The 19,469-nt window shown below is 42.4% G+C and overlaps 1 protein-coding gene across 2 annotated transcripts in view; it reads right to left on the bottom strand.

Moving 5' to 3' along the window:
* Window positions 1–19,469, bottom strand: part of METTL4 (methyltransferase 4, N6-adenosine) — a 34,950-nt gene that overhangs the window by 6,852 nt on the left and 8,629 nt on the right. The window contains exons 5-8 of one of the 2 annotated variants that reach the window (XM_056138148.1): window positions 17,634–17,703; window positions 6,125–6,299; window positions 2,483–2,589; window positions 2,001–2,092 (exon numbers count right to left, since the gene is read on the bottom strand). In XM_056138148.1, coding sequence (XP_055994123.1) covers window positions 2,001–2,092; window positions 2,483–2,589; window positions 6,125–6,299; window positions 17,634–17,703 — 444 coding nt within the window. The remainder of the gene's footprint in view (window positions 1–2,000; window positions 2,093–2,482; window positions 2,590–6,124; window positions 6,300–17,633; window positions 17,704–19,469) is intronic. The other variant, XM_056138149.1, reaches the window with a different exon arrangement.

Genomic DNA, 19,469 nt, shown 5'->3' with positions numbered 1-19,469 from the left:
ATGGGGGGGGCGGGGGGTGGGAGGGATACTGGGATCCATGGTGGTGGGAAATGGGCACTGGTGGAGGGATGGGTATTTGATCATTGTATAATTGAAACCCAAGAACAAAATTTCTAAGTCTACAACTGTACCTCATGGTGTCTCACTAATAATTTTTTTAAAGTACTAAGACAAACTAAACTTTGATGCACCCTGAATAGTAAAGAAAATTCAAGCTAGAAGATTAAGTTAGATTTCCTCCATCAAGTATAACTAGTGTCAGACATTTTCTTCTTAAAGAATAGTACAATCTCATTTTTCATCTAAGTAATACATTTAAGACTCTAAGGGGCTGGAACAATAGTACAGGAGGTAGAGCATTTGCCTTACATGCAGCTGACCCTGGTTCGATTCTCAGCATCCCTTATGGTCCCCCAAGCACCACCAGGAGTAATTCCTGAGTGTCAAGAGTAACCCCTGTGTATTGCCCGGTGTAACACTCAAAGTTTATTCACTGAAGACCCCTGAGTCAAAAAAAAAAAAAAGATCAAGATGTAGACATTTTACCTTTTCTAGAACTATATCAAAATTCTTCTAGAGAATCAATTTTTTCCCTGATAAATTTTTTCTCTCTCCTCTCCTCTTTTCTCTCTCTCCCCTCACCTCCCCTCCTTAAGACAAGTGAAATCCTTCTAGATTTTATCAATAAAAATTCCTAGACATTTTTATTCACTTTCTAACTCATAAACAACGCCACATTCTACAAAATGGTATGACAGGCCGCCTATAATTGGCCAGGTAGCTTGAAAGTTTGGAGTCTTTTAACTGGAGGGGTGGGTCACAAAATCAATAAAGTATGCATTTCTGAAGACTTTAAATAGCTAACTGGAATATCAAATTTAATATCTCTCAAGGATTTGCATTCTCATTTTTAAACTTCACTTTAAACACTCTATCATTTTTCTACTCTGTGCTACCAAATCTCAAATATTTAAAAACAATCCACAAAACTTTACCAAATTAATATCATTTTATTTATATAAGCACACTGAGGTGAAGAATGATCAAAGTGACACAGGGAATCAATGGCATCAGGATTCATCCTCTTGTTAGACTTTCTCTAAACCCCAAATTCTTCACTATTCCTTGCTGCCTGGGTAACTGAGTGGGGAACATTACAATGAAGTAGGAAAACTTCCGACTGCTACAATTACCTTCCCAGTGGTTCAGTAAAGCAACTCTTCTCTTAACAAACTGAGTCTCTCTACCAAATCTCCAAAGAATTCAAACTGTTGGGGCTGGAGTAAAAGCACAAAGGGTAGGGTGTTTGCCTTGCACACGGCTATCCCAGGTTCGATTCCCAGCATCCCATATGGCCCCCTGAGGACCACCAGAGGTAATTCCTGAGTGCAGAGCCAGGAGTAAACCCTGTGCATCGCCGGGTGTGACCCAAAAAGCAAAAAAAAAGAAAAACAAAGAAAAAAGGAAGGAAGGAAGGAAGGAAGGAAGGAAGGAAGGAAGGAAGGAAGGAAGGAAGGAAAGAAGGAAGGGAAAGAAAGGAAAGAAAGAAAGGAAGAAAGGAAGGAAGGAAGGAAGGAAGGAAGGAAGGAAGGAAGGAAAGAAAGAAAGAAAGAAAGAAAGAAAGAAAGAAAGAAAGAAAGAAAGAAAGAAAGAATGAATCCAAACTCTTAATTGCTCTCCTGAACTCCTGGTTGTAGAACAGGCAAGAGATGGAGTAGTAAAATAAAAACCCAAGCTAAACTGTAGTCTTCATTCAATCAAGACCAGTGACAGGGAGGGAACACTGAAGATAAACGGCACAAGAGAAAGGTAGAAGCAGTTAAAACCTGAACTTGTCTCTATTTAGTAATTTCTGCTGTAGAATTTTAAATTAATTTTAATTTTAATTAAAATAGCACAACTCAGATTAAATTTACAGATATCTGGGGCATTGAAACACAAAAATTCCATCCTTTTACCAAATTCACATAAATATCAATTCTATTTTATAAAAAACATACCAGCAAGAGGTGGCTTATGTGAATGAAGAGTACAGGGCACACTGACAATTAACTTGTGGTCTGGAACAGGAAGCACTTTTTCATCTGCATTCCTAATTAAAACATAACAATAAAGCAAACAGAATGGTAAAGGCGAACTATGCATGAACACATGAACACACACACACACCACAGCTACCTTGATATTTTTTATCTTTCAACATATATTTGAATTTATAGAAATTTAATAACAGAAAATTAAAGGAAATAAATCAAGTATTAAGACATTTTCTATCACACTAATTATTAGACATTAGACAAAACAAAAGACAAAACAATATTTCATGTACTATATCATTCCTATTTTTCTACTCTCAACCACTTTCAGATTTTCAAAACAAGGTAAAAATTAAGAAAGACCAATGATCATACTGTTGATAATTTTTAAATCCTAAAACTTAATAAAACTACATAATTCTGGGGGAAAAAATTATGTTTCTTACCTTTCTGGTGAAGCAGATTTGTCTTGAACTCTCCCAATTATAAGCCCTTCATAAGGCTTTTTGTGCAGAGAATCTAACGGGAACACAAATTCTCCTGAATTGGTAATCTGATAGAAAGACATAAAAAAGGAAAAAAAAACTTATCTCTAAATATTCGAGAAAAGGTTTGTTTCCCCATCAATATATATAGTTTCTACCAAAGAAGAACAAGTTATTAACTCCCTAGGTTAGAACGGTTCAATAAAAAAATGCAGACAGACAGGGGGCTGGAGTGATAGCACAGAGGGTGTTTGCCTTGCACGCAGCCCAACACGGGTTCAATTCCCAGCATCCCATATGGTCCCCTGAGCATGGCCAGGAGTAATTCCTGAGTGCATGAACCAGGAGTAACCCCTGTGCATCACTGGCTGTGACCCAAAAAGCAAAAAAAAAAAAAAAAAAATGCAGACATCCAGGGCCACAGCTCAGCTCACAGCAGAGCAGCAATTCCACTCCTGGGAATATGCCCCAACGGCCCAAAAGCACAATGCAGAAAAGACATTATTTGCACTCCTATATTCACTGAGGTTTTATTTAAAATAGCCAAAATATGGAAACAACCCAAGAACAGATGACTGGACAAAGAAACTACAGTACATACACACCTGGAAATATTACTTAACCATAAAAAAAATGATGAAATCATACAATTTGCTGCCATGTGGAGAGTATCATGTTGAGTGAAGTTCAACATGAGAGGGACAGGCACAGTATGATCTTTCTCAGATACAGAATAAAGAAACTTCAGAGGGAAATATCACATACCCAAAGGCAATAGATGAATAACAAAACGCCCATGATTTCTTTTATCTGTGTAATACTTTTTATGTCAGTTCTTGTGGGAATTACCAGAACTCAAAGTATTAAAAAAAAAAAAAAGAATGGATTACCATGGAGTAATACAAGGGTGGAGACGCTGGTGGAATGGGTGCTGTTTTAACATTGTATGCATAAAACCCTATCGTTAATCATACTATAAATCATGAGTCTTGAAGTTAAGATAAGTAAATTTTTTAATTAATTTTTAAAAAAGGCAATAGATGAACTTTAGTATCAAGCTTGCCATAGGGGGTGGGGACGGGATGATAAGAGACTATTAAGACAATGGTGGAGGGTAAAAGGCCTGCCATAGATAGCTTAGAGGCAGGCTGGAGAGCAGGAGGGAAACTGGAGACACACTGGTGAGGGGACTGGTATTAAAACACTGCATAGCTGAAACTCAAGAATATCTTTGGGTGTGGCTTCCCAAAATAAAATTACTTGAAACTGACAATAAGTGCCTTTTTCTCACCTCTCTAGAGAGAAAGTATCTCTCCTACAGAGTGCTATATAAACATAAGCTAATTCTCGTTCTCTTTTTCCCCAATTTGGTTGCTATGTAATTCACATGTAACAGTCCAAGATGTATAAAATAATTATTGGATATGTATTTTGACTGATTATCATAATACATTACATTAACATTTACCACTTCATATAGTTACATTTTTTGCTATAAATGTAAAGATATATTCTTAGCAACTTCCAAACATTCAAAATAGTACTATTACCTATGACTATTATGCTAAATATTATGTTCCCAAGACTTATATCTAGAAGTTTATATCTTTTGACCAAAAACGTTGTCAAAAAGCTAATTTTTATTCTTTGGAGATACTTTATACTCAGCACATTATGCCTTCTGTTCTAACAATTGCCAAAAGGGATAATTATATAAGAATTCTCATGATATTATATTATAGTGACATACTGTCTTATACTATCTCTTAGAAATAATTACTACAGATTAATGGTCTTGGCTTTTATGTATTAACACCTTATTTTCTTTATAGAGGGGGATCTCTTCCTCACTTTGTCCCTGGTCTCTGGTTATAAAATAAACATGCCTCATAATGGACAGGCGAAATGGGATATATTTCTGTCATGGTCGTTTATAAAAGTAAACAAAGCTAAGACCTGCTTGTACAAGGCCAATCCCAATTGGATCCACAAAGTTAAAGGCTTGCCGGAGCACTAAGCCAGAAATAGACCCCCATGCCTAACACCAAGTGCAGTCCAACCCTGCTAAAAAAAGTTATCCTTAGATTGAAGAGACAGCTGGACAGCACAAGATCTGCATGTGGGAGGCACAGGTTTTATCATAAGTACCACATGGTCTACAGAGCACTATAGGATTTAACCCAAAAAACAAAAAATAAATAATTTTTTAAATAAATAAAATGGGACCAGAGTAAAAGTACAGTGGGTGGGGCACTTGCCTTTCACTTGGCTGCCCCAGTTTTTACCCAGCTTCCCATATGGTCCCCCAAGCACCACCAGAGGTAAATTCTGAGTATAGGACCAGCAGTAACCCCTGAGCACCACCAAGTGTGGCCTAAAAACAAACAAAAGTAATGAATTAATTAAATGGCATCCTTTATCTCCTCGATTAATTTTCTAAGATTAACAGTTTCAAAGTTTTGAACTCTACTACAAAAAGAAAGACACAGAACATAGAGGTTTAAAAAAAATGCGGATGAGAATTGGATCTTCTCAGAGTAGGAGTGAGCACCCTCCCCCAGTCCTTAGTATTTCTGGAGCCCCGGAAGCCAAGTCCACATCCCACAGTTGCTGCCAAGTCAACTAAGCCACTGTCAGTACTTTACAGATTCATGACTAATTCTCGAAAGAGAGGCAAACCAAGCAGCAAAAATGTATGGGTATTGTGTCCATACTGAAAAATCTGGGGTCCCCAGGAAGGAGAACAGTTCAAGTCCCAGCCCTGCCAAAGCCCTGGAAGCTACACCCATGTGCCACAGCCCAACTTCACGGCTTCGTGACTAATCTCCACAGAGACATCAAAAGGCAAAACTTTCAAGTATTACAGTTTTCAGGCTTAGAACTCTGGGGTCTTCTCAGATTGGGGACGGGAGGCCTCCCCCATCCCCGTATTTGCGGAAGTCACACCCACATCCCACAACTACCACCACGCAAACTTATCAGCCCAGTTCTACAGATCTTAAAGTTTCTGGACCACGGCGACACTTCCAAATTCCACAATACTGATATCCCAGTAGAAAGTAACATAGAAGCCAGCTAAGTTCAACAAACTAAAACAGTATCACAGAAGGCTTAATTAACAACAAAGAGCTTAGTAAATCCTCAGATAAGAATTTAACTACCCCATAGTGAGATATAACAATTTTCACAAATTTTCATTTACTAAGTATTTTTGGGTTTTTTTTTGGGGGGGGGAATCACACCTGGCGATGCTCAGGGATTACTCCTGGCTTTGCACTCAGGAATTACTCCTGGAGGTGCTCACGGGACCATATGGGATGCTGGGAATCAAACCTGGGTTGGCTACGTGCAAGACAAACGCCCTACACGCTGTGCTATCACTCCAGCCCCAACTGAAGCATTTTTAATCATTCCACTAGCCATTTAGTTGTAACAAGCAATATAAAATTAATTATTTTTGTGCCTGCTTAAAAGAATAAAAGTATTTAGCAGCAAAGTAAAAGACTATGTTGAAGGATATACTGAAGTGATTACCATATCAAAAACTGCTATTAGCTTTCCTGCATGCTATTTTCAACAAATAACTTTAATTTCTGGACTTACTTTTACCCAGTGCCATTCTGCAACTACGGCCACAGACCAACAAGGATAAAGTTCTTCCTTTACAAAGCGGAGGATCTTCTGTCTATTGGTGACCCAAGTGATAACCAGACAATTTGGAGCAGCCAGCTTAGAGATGGGGAGTTGTTTAATTTGCAGATAAGATAAATAACTGTATCTAAATATAAACAGAAAAAAATTAGAAAGATTCACAATAAAAAAAGGAAAAAAGTGATAAGGATTCATTGGTAGTAGGAGAGTGAATGCATTGCATGTGTGAGATCCTGGGTTCAATCCACAGAACCAAAAAAAATGAAGTAAGGACACCTTAAACAATGGTCCAAACCAAAAAAGGCTCATAGAACTATTTATTTCTACAACTAACTATGGAGCCACAGTGACATCTGGTGGACATATTAGACACAAGTCAGAAATAACTAAAATTTTTGGATATTTAAAATTGTCAAGGTAAAGGCCCTCCCATTGATCGTCGATTTGCTCGAGCGGACCCAGTAACGTCTCCATTGGAGACGTTTTATATATATATATATATATATATATATATATAGTGGGGCTCTGAGGACCATATACTACATATATACTATATATATATAATTATATATAATTATATATAATATATAATTATACAATATATATAATATATTTATATATAATATATAATTATATATATATAATTATACCTGTGTGTATATATATATATAGTGGGGCTCTGAGGACCATATACTACATATATACTATATATATATATATATATATATATAATTATACCTGTATAATCCTTGAGCACAAAGCTGGTAGTAAGCCCTTAAAACAGTTGAGTGAGGCCCAAAACAACAAGTCTCAATATCCCACTATATTTTAACCTCTCAAGCTGCTTCTTTCTTCTTTCCCAATCAACTCCACAGACTCCCTCCTTTCATTACACACACACACACACACACACACACACACACACACACACAATTCTACAGTTTTACATCTTCTGGTGATTGATCACAGGAAGTTGTTTCTCTTGTTAGAATACTACAACAATCAAATGAATGAGGTCCTTTCTACAAACCCAACTCAGACACAATCGGGAGAGAAGAAGTCAGTATTCATCTAGCTACCCTGTTGCTGCTTTCAAGCGATACCCCAACCACCTGTACACAGAACTCCCTTCTCCACAAAAACTAAGGCATCCCACTAAGCTAGCATCAAAAGTTTCTTTCAAACCCATGCTATCCTGCCATTCCATACTCAATGAGGATTTAAGCTCTAAGATCTTTCTACCACTATCCTTAAATAGTTCATATAAATGTAATCATACAACATGCGACCTTCGAATCTGTCTTAATTAATTTGGCATATATTTTTAAGGTTATCATTCTAGTTCTTCCTGGGAAAATCCTATGACCACTAGAGGTCGCTGGGACTGTAGAGAGCACCCAGATCCCAACTTCTCTGGGAATCCAGCTGTTGCCAGGGAAACCTGACATTCTTCTAGAATAACATAGATTAACTGGCCTTGATCTACCAGCGGCTGGTGCCTTAAGATGTGGGAAACAGACATCTCTGAGTGTCAACAATACATCAACTTTCTCTGGCTTAGAGCTTCAAGGACAGTGCTTCAGCAGCTTCCTCCTCGTCATAATAATAATATACCTCCTTTCACCACCTGCTTGTTAATGTCTGTAGGAACATTACCTCAGTTTCTATTTAACCACTACAATTCCTAATAAACTCTGTCATGTGACTAGGAGCTATGGCACAGGGGGTGACTTTGTCTCAGTTATATGGTCTCTGAGCACCTGCTGCCCTAGACCAACAGACTGTCTTCTCATTCCTGGGGCCTCCATAGTTATGAGATTAACTACAGTTTTCTGTGTTATTGCATGTATAAAAATTTCTTTTTTGGGGGGTGGATAAATAACTTTCCACTATGTAGATATATATGCATGCATATATATGGATATATGGACATATATTTATGCATATGTATGTATACATGGACATATGTGTATATATGCATATATATAGCCTTTTAACTTCATACATTATATATTGATATAGATATCCCTTAACTTCTGCATGCCTACACACTCCCAAATCTTCTTGCTACTCAGTCTCTTCATTTACTTATTTTTCACAGTTGAAGAAGAAAGTAGTCAATAATGCTAAGACATTCAAATAATCCACAAATACAGTTCAAAAAATTCCTATTATTACTCTTATCTAAAGTAGAAAGTATAGAAGAGGGGCCTGAGAAATAGCAGAGGTCAGGTACTTGCCTTGCACACAGCATAAACACTAGCATCACCGGGTGTGGCCCCAGAACAAAAAAAAAAAGAAGAAAATGGGGGGAAACAAAAGGAGTAGCTGACAAAACAAGTTACCTCATAACTGAAGTCTTACATAACAAACGTGCTATCTTAAAGCTCCATAAGATATCTGACAGGGATCTCACTAGCTAAAATCAGGGGCATGGGCATTCGTTATGAAGGCTATATAAAAAAATCTATCTTGTCTTTTCTAGCTTCTAGAGAACTATTTCTAAAGTGACTGATACCACCCCCAGGGGCATGCTGGAATAATCCAGGGATGCCGGCAGTATAAACTGCAGTATAAACCTCAGGCGCTACTGGGGAGCATCTTCTAATTGGTAACTTAAAGAGGGTAGATTTCCAGAGAGCACTGAGTGGTTTCTTTTCTTGAAAAGAGGGTAATAGGTAAGTTTGGGACCCTCTATTCTAAATGGCCATAACTTTCTTTAGCTCATGCTCCACTTTGCCTCAATCTCCAAAGCCAGAAAAAACATGCTGAGTCTTTGCCACACTGATTTTCTCTACTCCCTCTTCAACTTTCAGAGTAATCACCCTTGTGATTACTAAATCTTCTTTCCTTAGCAAACTTAATTCCAGCTTTAATTTTCATTTCCCTTTGCCAAGAAACCTAACATTCAGAAAGTCCAGGATTGGGGTATGTGAGGTATGGGACATCTTTAGGGAACCAAAATCTTGTCTTCCATGGATGCACAAGTTAACAACAAAATATTTACATCACCTTATACAATACCTCTTAATCATGGAGAAATAGTAACTTTACAGTAAATCAACCAAAACTGTCATCAAAACTAACACAAATAACAATAGAAAAAAATTATATATGTATATATATGGTTTCTGAGAAAAAAAGAGAAATCATAGAAGATACTAGTGCTTTGTGATATTATGATATCAAAAAAACATGGTCTGAATCTAATCAAGAGGTGTAGGATAACACTGTTTTGTCCTTCCTCAGGCAGCTTAGGTTTATCTGGTCACACCCAACCCAGTGCTCCCATTCTTTTATCTGCAACTACTTCTCTATGCTCTCTTCCCCAAACAGTTAATCAGCTTATTCCCCTAATCAGTTTCTGTTAATTTGTAAGGTAAGATCTTTCTAGGACACTGAACTTATATTGTAAGTTAATATTGCCTTTCTCCTCTCCTTATGTCTTTTGAATCACAATCACAATCACAAATCATCCTGTTATTCGTTGATTGCCTCGAGCAGGCCCCAGTAACGTCTCCTTCATCCTAGCCCTGAGATTATATTCAAGGCTCTTTGGGAGAATGAGACCCATCATTGTTACTGGTATTTGGCATATTGGGTACGCCACGGGGAGTTTGCCAGACTCTACCGTGTGGGCAGGCTACATTCGGTAGCCTGGCAGTTTGTCAAAGTAGGAATGAGATGTCATAATAAGATGTCGCGCGGCCGCAAATGCGGCCACGCAGTTCCGGGACCTGGTTTTTATAGTCTCTGAGTCTTGGCCGCTGATGGGATTACATGGCGCCAGGGGGCCAGTTGGTGGGTGTGACCCCCGCCTACTGGAATGTGGAGGATCTGGGTGGAGGATGCTCGACTTCAATCCAAGTAGGCTTGGAGATCTTGGCCCCGGAACCCACGTGGCTTTGTCCCTCTGCCTATACCTTCAGGTGTGCGGAGAGTGGTCTCAGCATGGTGGTGGCTGGTCCTGGAGGTCTTCGGCTGCCGGGGCCCTGGTCAGGCCGGGGAGGAAAGCTCAACCCGCTCCCCTCCAAGGGGCCCCGGCGAGGAATAGCCAGGCGCGGGGGCAGGAGACTGCACTGTTGTCTTCCAGGAGCTGGTTTTTATAGTCTCTGAGTCTTGGCCGCTGATAGGATTACACGGTGCCAGGGGGCCAGTTGGTGGATGTGACCCACGCCTACTGGGATGTGGAGGATCTGGGTGGAGGATGCTCAACTCCAATCCGAGTAGGCTTGGAGATCTTGGCCCCGGAACCCCCGTGGCTTTATCCCTCTGCCTGTGCCTTCAGGTGTGCGGAGAGTGGTCTCAGCATGGTGGTGGCTGGTCCTGGAGGTCTTTGGCTGCCGGGGCCCTGGTCAAGCCGGGGAGGAAAGCTCAACCCGCTCCCCTCCAAGGGGCCCCGGCGAGGAATAGCCAGGCGCGGGGGCAGGAGACTGCACTGTTGTCTTCCGGGAGCTGGTTTTTATAGTCTCTGAGTCTTGGCCGCTGATGGGATTACACGGTGCCAGGGGGCCAGTTGGTGGGTGTGACCCCCGCCTACTGGAATGTGGAGGATCTGGGTGGAGGATGCTCAACTCCAATCCGAGTAGGCTTGGAGATCTTGGCCCCGGAACCCCCGTGGCTTTATCCCGCTGCCTGTGCCTTCAGGTGTGCGGAGAGTGGTCTCAGCATGGTGGTGGCTGGTCCTGGAGGTCTTCGGCTGCCGGGGCCCTGGTCAGGCCGGGGAGGAAAGCTCAACCCGCTCCCCTCCAAGGGGCCCCGGCGAGGAATAGCCAGGCACGGGGGCAGGAGACTGCACTGTTGTCTTCCGGGAGCTGGTTTTTATAGTCTCTGAGTCTTGGCCGCTGATGGGATTACACAGCGCCAGGGGGCCAGTTGGTGGGTGTGACTTTTGAATAGTTTACTTTAAAGCAAGTTGGTGGGTATGTCTTTTGAATAGTTTACTTTAAAGCAATGTCCTTTTGTATTGACACAAGACAATTAATATTATGCTTTTATAACTAGGGATTTAACTGGCTTGAATATTTTTCATTCCCAGGCATCTGCTTTCTCATACCTCAGTTGCCCTCACTTTCTAGCACCCCCAAAGCAGGGTCCCGATGAGGGACTGGATGGAACCAGGGCAAGTGGTAAGCTATGTGCTACCCTGGCATCGAAATGGGCTTGGCCAAAGCACCACAATTCTTAACTATAAGTTAAGTGCTTGATCATGACAAATGCTTTCATGATCCAAAAGTAACGAGACTAGGACTCTGCTAGGGATAGGAAAGACTAATCTGGCCTGAGCACTGTAGTCTGAGATTGAGATGACCCCAGGAGAGCAATTCCATAAGCTTAATGCTTCTCGTACTGTGCCCATACAAAATGATTAATATTATGAATGCTTATATATTTGTTGGACAAGGAGAGGAAAAACACACCCATGAGATTCCACCGTTGGGTTGGTGGTCCTGCTGAAAGAGAATCTGTCCTAGAAGCAGCATCCTCTGAGGGAAAGAACTTTAACTTTCACAGTGCTCCCGAGTCACTCCCATTCCTTTATCTGTAACCACTTCTCTATGCTCTCTTCCCAAACCAGCTAATCAGTTTTTCCCCCAATCAGACTCAGTTAACTTGTAAGGTCAGATTCCTCAGAGATCTATGATTTTATATGTATGAGTGAAATATTGCCTTCCTCCTCTCCTTATGACTTTTGAATAGTTTACTTTAAAGCAATGTCCTTTTTGTATAGATACAGGAAGACAGCTAATATTACGCTTTTGTAACTTGGAATTTAATTGGCTTCGAAAATTATTCACTCCCAGGCATCTGCTTTCTCGAAGCCTCAGTTGCCCTTAGTTCCTAGCACCCCAAAAGCAGGGTCCCAATGAGGGACTGAATGGACCCAGGGCAAGTTGTGAGCTACCCAAGCATCGAAATGGGCCAGGCCAAAGTGCCACAATACTCAACTATAAGTTGAGAGCATGATCATAGACAAATACTGTCATGATCCAAAAGTAATGATGAGACTAGGACCCTACTAGGGATACGAAAGACTAATCTGGCCTGAGCACTGTAGTCTGAGATCAAGATGGCCCTAGGAGAGCAATTCTATAAGCTTAATTCTACAAGCAATTCTACAAGCTTATCTCTTACTGTGTCTATACTGTCACTGTCACTATCAATGTCACTGTCCTCCCGTTGTTCAACAATTTGCTCGAGCAGGCCCAGTAACGTCTCCACTGTAACAATTCGTACTGTGTTTGGCATATCGAATACATCACAGGTAGCTTTCCAGGCTCTGCCATGTGGGCGAGATACTCTCTGTAGCTTGCCAGGCTCTCCGAGAGGGGCAGCTGGAGCGATAGCAGAGTAGTAGGGTGTTTACTTTGCACGCAGCCAACGCGGCCGACCTGAGTTTGATTCCTCCACCCCTCTCGAAGAGCCTGGCAAGCTACCCGTGATGTTACTGGGCCCACTCAAGCAAATAAATTAACAATGGAAGGACAGTGCAGTGCAGTGCTGTGTCCATACAAAATGATTAATATTATGAATGCTTATATGTTTGTTGGACAAGGAGAGGAGAAACACACCCATGGGATTCCACCCTTGGGTGGGTCTTCCTGTTAATTGAGAATCTGTCCTAGTAGCATCCCCTGAGGGAAAGAACTTTACCCCTATTGATTGTGACCACCTGGCAGGCTACCAAATGTAACCTGCCCACACGGCAGAGTCTGGCAAACTCCCCGTGGCATACCCAATATGCCAAATACCAGTAACAATGATGGATCTCATTCTCCTAACTCTGAAAGAGCCTTGAATATGGCATTTTTTTAAAAATCTCAGGGTTAGGACGAAGATGTTACTGGGGCCTGCTCGAGGCAATCGATGAATAACAGGATGGTCGTGATTGTGACCACACCTATGTGTAAGCCCCAACCCCTCAAGGCTTTGGGATTTAACTAGATTGTAAGAGTTGGCTGGGGGATCAAGATCCAGAGTCCAGCACCAGGAGGAGAAGGAGAATGACTGGGTATCGAGAAAGAGAATAAAGTGGCATGGGGGAAGAAGAAGCAGGAGGAGAATCAGAGGAGAATGGAGATGGGAATGGAATAAACTGTAACTGACACCAACCAACTTGGCCCTTGTTTCCTTCCATCATCTGCCCAAGGTCATCGACCTCCCCTAGGTGGGGGAAAGTGGCCCTAGACTACCGAATGTGGGTGGTGGGAGAGATTGAGCGCTGTTGCTGCCCCTTTTTGTGTTTACACATCCCTCATGTTTCCTTTCTTGTTTCTTCTACTCCGGAGAAGCCCATGTTCTCTCTTGAGTACTTATTTCCTCTCTTTCTCTCCCCTCACATCTTTCTAAGGAATTTTAGTTCAGTGAAAACTATCTTGTTTCACAAAACTAAAATAATGACATGAATTGAAAAGAAACGTAAGGAATTCCAGTTAGGATGGCAGCTCTCAGCTGCATGAGTGAGTGCGGGTGACCCTTGGCTACTGGCACTCAGGGAGAGCGCTGGACCACGGGGAATGCGTGAGGATGGTGGCGCTCCCACAGCTCTCGCTGCAGCAGGCGGTGGCAGAGTTTGGATGTGTCTGAATAGGGCTCTCTGAGTCCAACTCGGAACCACTGCTGGGTGTGGTGCTGGGCACGGGTGTTGAGGTCCCAAAGTCGAGGAGGGTCTCCAGCACCCACCGTGGGTACCCGGTGATTCAACACTGAGGGAACAGGGGGACCAGGGCTGCCACCCTTTCCTCCCTGGACCAGCCCCACGGCATATTATAGAGGAAATCCTCCCTGAGTGCCAACTGTCTGAAGATCAAAAGATGAGGGCGTGTTTCCCCTGGTCAGGTTCTGCTGGACTTGTGGTTGCAGCCTGCTCAGCGTACCCAGGCTGCATACTGTAGCAGCCCTGGACCCAGTTCTGATCCCTGCCTACTCCACTTCTGCTGCTGCCTGAGGCTCAGGGGGCACAGCACTGTCAGCATGTCAACCTGGACACCCGGAGAGAGCCCATGAGCAGCCTGATGGTGCCCTCAGGTTTCCTGACACCGCAAAATCACCGCTGTGCCTCTGGCCAGACTCCAACAACTTAGGACCGTTTTGCAAGAAATTAAAGGGCCAAAAGTTAGGTATGTGAGAGCTACACCCACAAACCACCTCCAGCTTGGCTATACAAGCTCATTTATAGGCCTTGCTTCAGAGACCCATAAATAAACTTCGGAAAGATCAAAAGCTGCAGTTAATCTCACACCTGCACAAGGCAGTATACAATTAAGGTACATCAGAAGGCAGTGGGTTTGCCAGTGCCCACCCAAGCAGAGTCTTCAGCAGCCACTTACACCCACAATCCAAAATTATGTCATGACCCAGGCCAGACTCCACCTTTTCAAAATGGACCTCACCAAGACATTAACCACTGAAAATTCGGGTATGCAGGGTTTTGTGACTGAAATCCCCAAGCTTTCTTTAGTCAGAATGGGCTGCCTTCCCCAAGTTCCCTATACTCCTGAAAGCTCCAGCAGTCAACCCCACGAACCAACTCCAGAGCCACGATGGAAGCTCTTCCACTGGCCTTCTTCAGAGACCCAAAAGTAAATCTCAAAATAGATCAGAAGGCACAGTTTATCTCAGACCCACGAAAGGCTGTACATCTGATAGAGTACATCAGAGGGAAGTGACCACCCAGTAGCCACCCACTCTCACAATCCAAAATTGCCACCATGCCCTTGGCCGGATTCCACCATCTCAGGACAAACCTCACTAAAATATTAACCTGCTGAAAAATTGGGGTATGTGGGTTTTGTGACTGAAATCTCCAGGCTTTCTTGGTCGAGATGGACTATGGCTCTCCACCTCCCTGTACTTCTGGAAGCCCCAGTAGTCACATCCACAACCCAAAGCCACCACCCAGTTTCAAACCATGATGCACAAAAGGAGAGAGAGAGCAAGAAGAAAGGTGCCTGGCATAGAGGCAGACCAGAGGGTGGAGGAGGGGGGTAAAGGGAGGTAGGGATACTAGGGAAATTGGTGGTGGGAAATGTAGACTGGTAGAGGAATGGGTGTTGGAATACTGTATGACTGAAACCCAATTGTGAATAGCTTTGTGATAGTCTATCTCATAATGATTCAATAAAAAAAGAAAAGAAAAGAAAAGAAAGAAAGAAAGAAAGAAAGAAAGAAAGAAAGAAAGAGGGAGGGAGGGAGGGAAGGAAGGAAGGAATGAAGGAAGGAAGGAAGGAAGGAGAAAGGAAGGAAGGAAGGAAGGAAGGAAGGAAGGAAGGAAGGAAGGAAGGAAGGGAGGAAGGAAGGAGAGAAGGAGAGAGGGAGGGAGGGAGGGAAGGAAGGAAGGAAGGAGAAAGAAAGGAAAGAAAGGAAGAAAGAGAGAAAGAAAAGAAAGGAAAGAAAGAAAGAAAGAAAGAAAGAAAGAAAGAAAGAAAGAAAGAAAGAAAGAAAGAAAGAGGGCTGGAGCAATAGCACAGCGGGTAGGGCGTTCTCCTTGCACGCAGCCCACGGGTTTCGATTCCCAGCATCCCATATGGCCCCCTGAGGACCACCAGAGGTAATTCCTGCGTGCAGAGCCAGGAGTAAACCCTGTGCATCGCCGGGTGTGACCCAAAAAGCAAAAAAAAAGAAAAAGAAAGAAAAAAGGAAGGAAGGAAGGAAGGAAGGAAGGAAGGAAGGAAGGAAGGAAGGAGAAAGAAAGAGAGAAAGAGAGAAAGAGAGAAAGAGAGAAAGAAAGAAAGAAAGAAAGAAAGAAAGAAAGAAAGAAAGAAAGAAAGAAAGAAAGAAAGAAAGAAAGAAAGAAAGAAAGAAAGAAAGAAAGAAAGAAAGAAAGAAAGAAAGAAAGAAGGGAGGGAAGGAAGGAAGGAGGGAAGGAAGGAAGGAAGGAAGGAAGGAAGGAAGGAAGGGAAAGGAAAGAAGGAAGGAAGTAAGGAAGGAAGGAAGGAAGGAAGGGAGGGAGGGAGGAAGGGGAAAGGAAAGAAAGGAAAGGAAGGAAGGGAGGAAAGAAAGAGAGAGAGAGAGAGAAAGAAAGAAAGAAAGAAAGAAAGAAAGAAGGAAGGAAAGAAAGGAGGGAGGGAGGGAGGGAGGGAAGGAAGGAAGGAAGGAAGGAAGGAAGGAAGGAAGGAAGGAAGGAAGGAAGGGGAAGGAAGGAAGGAAGGAAGGAAGGAAGGAAGGAAGGAAGGAAGGAAGGAAGGGAAAGGAAAGAAGGAAGGAAGGAAGGAAGGAAGGAAGGAAGGAAGGAAGGAAGGGAGGGAGGGAGGAAGAGAGGAAGGGGAAAGGAAAGAAAGGAAAGGAAGGAAGGGAAGAAAGAAAGAAAGAAAGAAGAAAGAAAGAAAGAAAGAAAGAAAGAAAGAAAGAAAGGGATAAATTAGAAAGGGGGCCAGAGTGATAATATAGTAGATAGGGCACTTGCCTTGCATGCAGCTAACCCAGGTTCAATCCCTGGCATAAAGTCCCCCAAATCCCACATGTGCTGATCCCTCAGTGCAGAGCCAGGTGTAAGCCCTGAGTACTGCCAGTGTGCCCCCAACCCTTTCAAAATAAATAAATAATTGCTCAGTATTACTTCTGGTTCTGCACTCAGGAATTACTCCTGATAGGTTCATGGGACCATATGAGATGCAGGTATCAAATCCGGGCAAGATAAGCATCCTTATCTGCTGTATTATCACTACAACCCAAATAATGAAAATATTTTTAAAGTTTAGAATGTGGTATCATAGAAGGCACTGTAGCACTGTAGCACTGTCCTTCTGTTGTTCATCGATTTGCTCGCACGGGCACCAGTAACGTCTCACAACAAATTGTGAGACTTGTTGTTAATGTTTTTGGAATATCAAATACATCACAGGTAGCTTGCCAGGCTCTGCCGTGTGGGCAAGATTCTCTAGGTAGTTTTCCGGGCTCTCTGAGAGGGACGGAGGAATGAAACCCAGGTCGGCCATCTGCCAAGGCAAACGCCCTACCCACTGTTCTATCGCTCCAGCCCATAGAAGGCAAAAAAAAAAAAAAGAAAAGAAAAGAAAAAAGAAAGTTAGCTTTAGTATTACAAAAAAGACCCTGAACTAGTTCAGTCAGTAATTGTAGTTGTTAATAAATTAATCTTGATATTTTTACATCTATATTCTAGCTAAAAGAATTAACCAATTAAGGTCACTATAAATGTTGCAATGTTATAGAGATTTCACACAATTTATATTACGAATTAATTAATTTTATTATTTGTATCCAAACATATAAAGGGAAATAGCTTTAAAAAAGTATATCTAGGGGTACAGTGGGTAAGAAAAATTCGACCCAAGTTCAATCCCCAGCATTCCATATGGTCCTCCCAAGCACTACAAGGAGTAATTTCTGAGTGCAGAGCCAGGAGTAGCCCCTGAGCATTGCCAGGTGTGATCCCCCAACCCCACCCAAAAAAAGTGTAGCTAATTGGCATAGTAAACATCGATCATTCATTTAAACTTACCTATTACTTCTTTTAACTGACTTGTTTTGCCATGGTGGGTCTATCACAATGACATCATATGTTTTCCTACCTGAAAGCAAAAACACAATTTCAAAAATCATCTGTATTTGTGACTATTTGACTACTGGGAGCTGTGCCATTGCCCAGCATCACGATTACCTATCAAAGTTTCTACAGAATGTTCACTGTTTTTCTACACGACCACTTAACACTTAAAATAATACAGAGTATAGGGAGGAGAAAGACAGAAGGAAAGACATGGGGACGCTGCGGGTGATGGGGGAAGGAGATCAGTGGTAAGCAATGGGGAGTAGGGGTCAAGAGGAATTGAGTCCATCAGTGGTGTAAAGGAGCAGTCGCTAAATATTCAAACCACAGAGTTAATAACACTGAAGGTAAGAGGTTAACTGAAACATCAAACTTAAAATGTGCCTGTTAAGGTGGCAGGCTGGGGAGGGGGGAGTGGTTGGGAAGAAGCCCGGTAACCCTGGTGCAGAAAAAACACTGGTGCTGGGACTGGTGCTGGAACACAGAATGTCTAAAACCCAACTATGAATAAATTTTCCAGTCATGGTGCTTTCATAATTTTGAGTAACACCCGGCGATGCAAAGGGGTCACCCCTGGCTCATGCACTCAGGAATTACTCCTGGCAGTGCTCAGGAGACCATATGGGATGCTGGGAATCGAACCTAGGTCCACCGTGTGCAAGGCAAACGCCCTACCCACTGTGCTATCGCTCCAGCCCCCTCATAATTTTTTTTAAATAAAGAGGTAGCAGTACTGTTAAACAACTCAATAATAATAATAATCTTCAAATCTGAAGCATTCAGTATAGTCACAGGAATACAACAAAAAGATTTGTAGAATTTATTCACAGAGAATAAAAAGGCCCTCCCGTTGATCGTCGATTTGCTCGAGCGGGCCCAGTAACGTCTCCATTGGAGACTTTGTTGTTACTGTGTCTGGCATATCCAATACTCTCGGTAGCTTGCCGGGCTCTCCGAGAGGGGCGGAGGAATCGAACTCGGGTCGGCCATGTTGGCCGCTTGTAAGGCGAACGCCCTACCCGCTGTGCTATCGCTCCAGCCCAAGAGAATAATTTAACTAGAAAACTATAATTTAGAGATTTTAACAGGATTTCACCTTTTAATACAGCTACAATTGTATACAGCTCACTGAACTGGACACTTATGATATATATGTGTCAAAAAATGTTGGCAGCCACATTAATCCTATCCTTTCAAATTAATGTGGTTGTTTGGATTTCATTTTGTTTTGCCTTTTTTAACTCTTTATTTTAAAATAATCTAGGGCTGGAGCGATAGCATAGCGGGTAGGGCGTTCGCCTTACACGCGGCCAACATGGCCGACCCAAGTTCGATTCCTCCGCCCCTCTCGGAGAGCCCGGCAAGCTACCGAGAGTATTCGATATGCCAGACACAGTAACAACAAAGTCTCCAATGGAGACGTTACTGGGCCCGCTCGAGCAAATCGACGATCAACGGGAGGGCCTTTTTTTTAAAATAATCTGTCTTGGAATCAACTGTAAAATATAATAAAATGTTCTGTGACCACAACTCAGGTTCAAATCCTGGCACCATATAATGGTTCCCTGAGCACTGTCAGAAGTGACCTCTAGGGTTGGAGTGATAGCACAGTGGATAGGGCATTTGCCTTGCACACGGCCGACCTGGGTTCGATTCCCAGCATCCCTTATGGCCCCCTGAGCACCAGCAGGGGTAATTCCTGAGTGCAGAGCAAGGAGTAACACCTGAGCGTCGCCAGGTGTGACCCAAAAACCAAAAAAAAAAAAAAAAGTGACCTCTATGCACAGA

The sequence above is a fragment of the Sorex fumeus genome, unplaced genomic scaffold, assembly GCF_029834395.1.
Source record: "Sorex fumeus unplaced genomic scaffold, SorFum_2.1 ptg000128l, whole genome shotgun sequence".
Classification (NCBI taxonomy): Eukaryota; Metazoa; Chordata; class Mammalia; order Eulipotyphla; family Soricidae; genus Sorex; species Sorex fumeus.
This window is presented reverse-complemented; position numbering and strand designations above follow the sequence as displayed.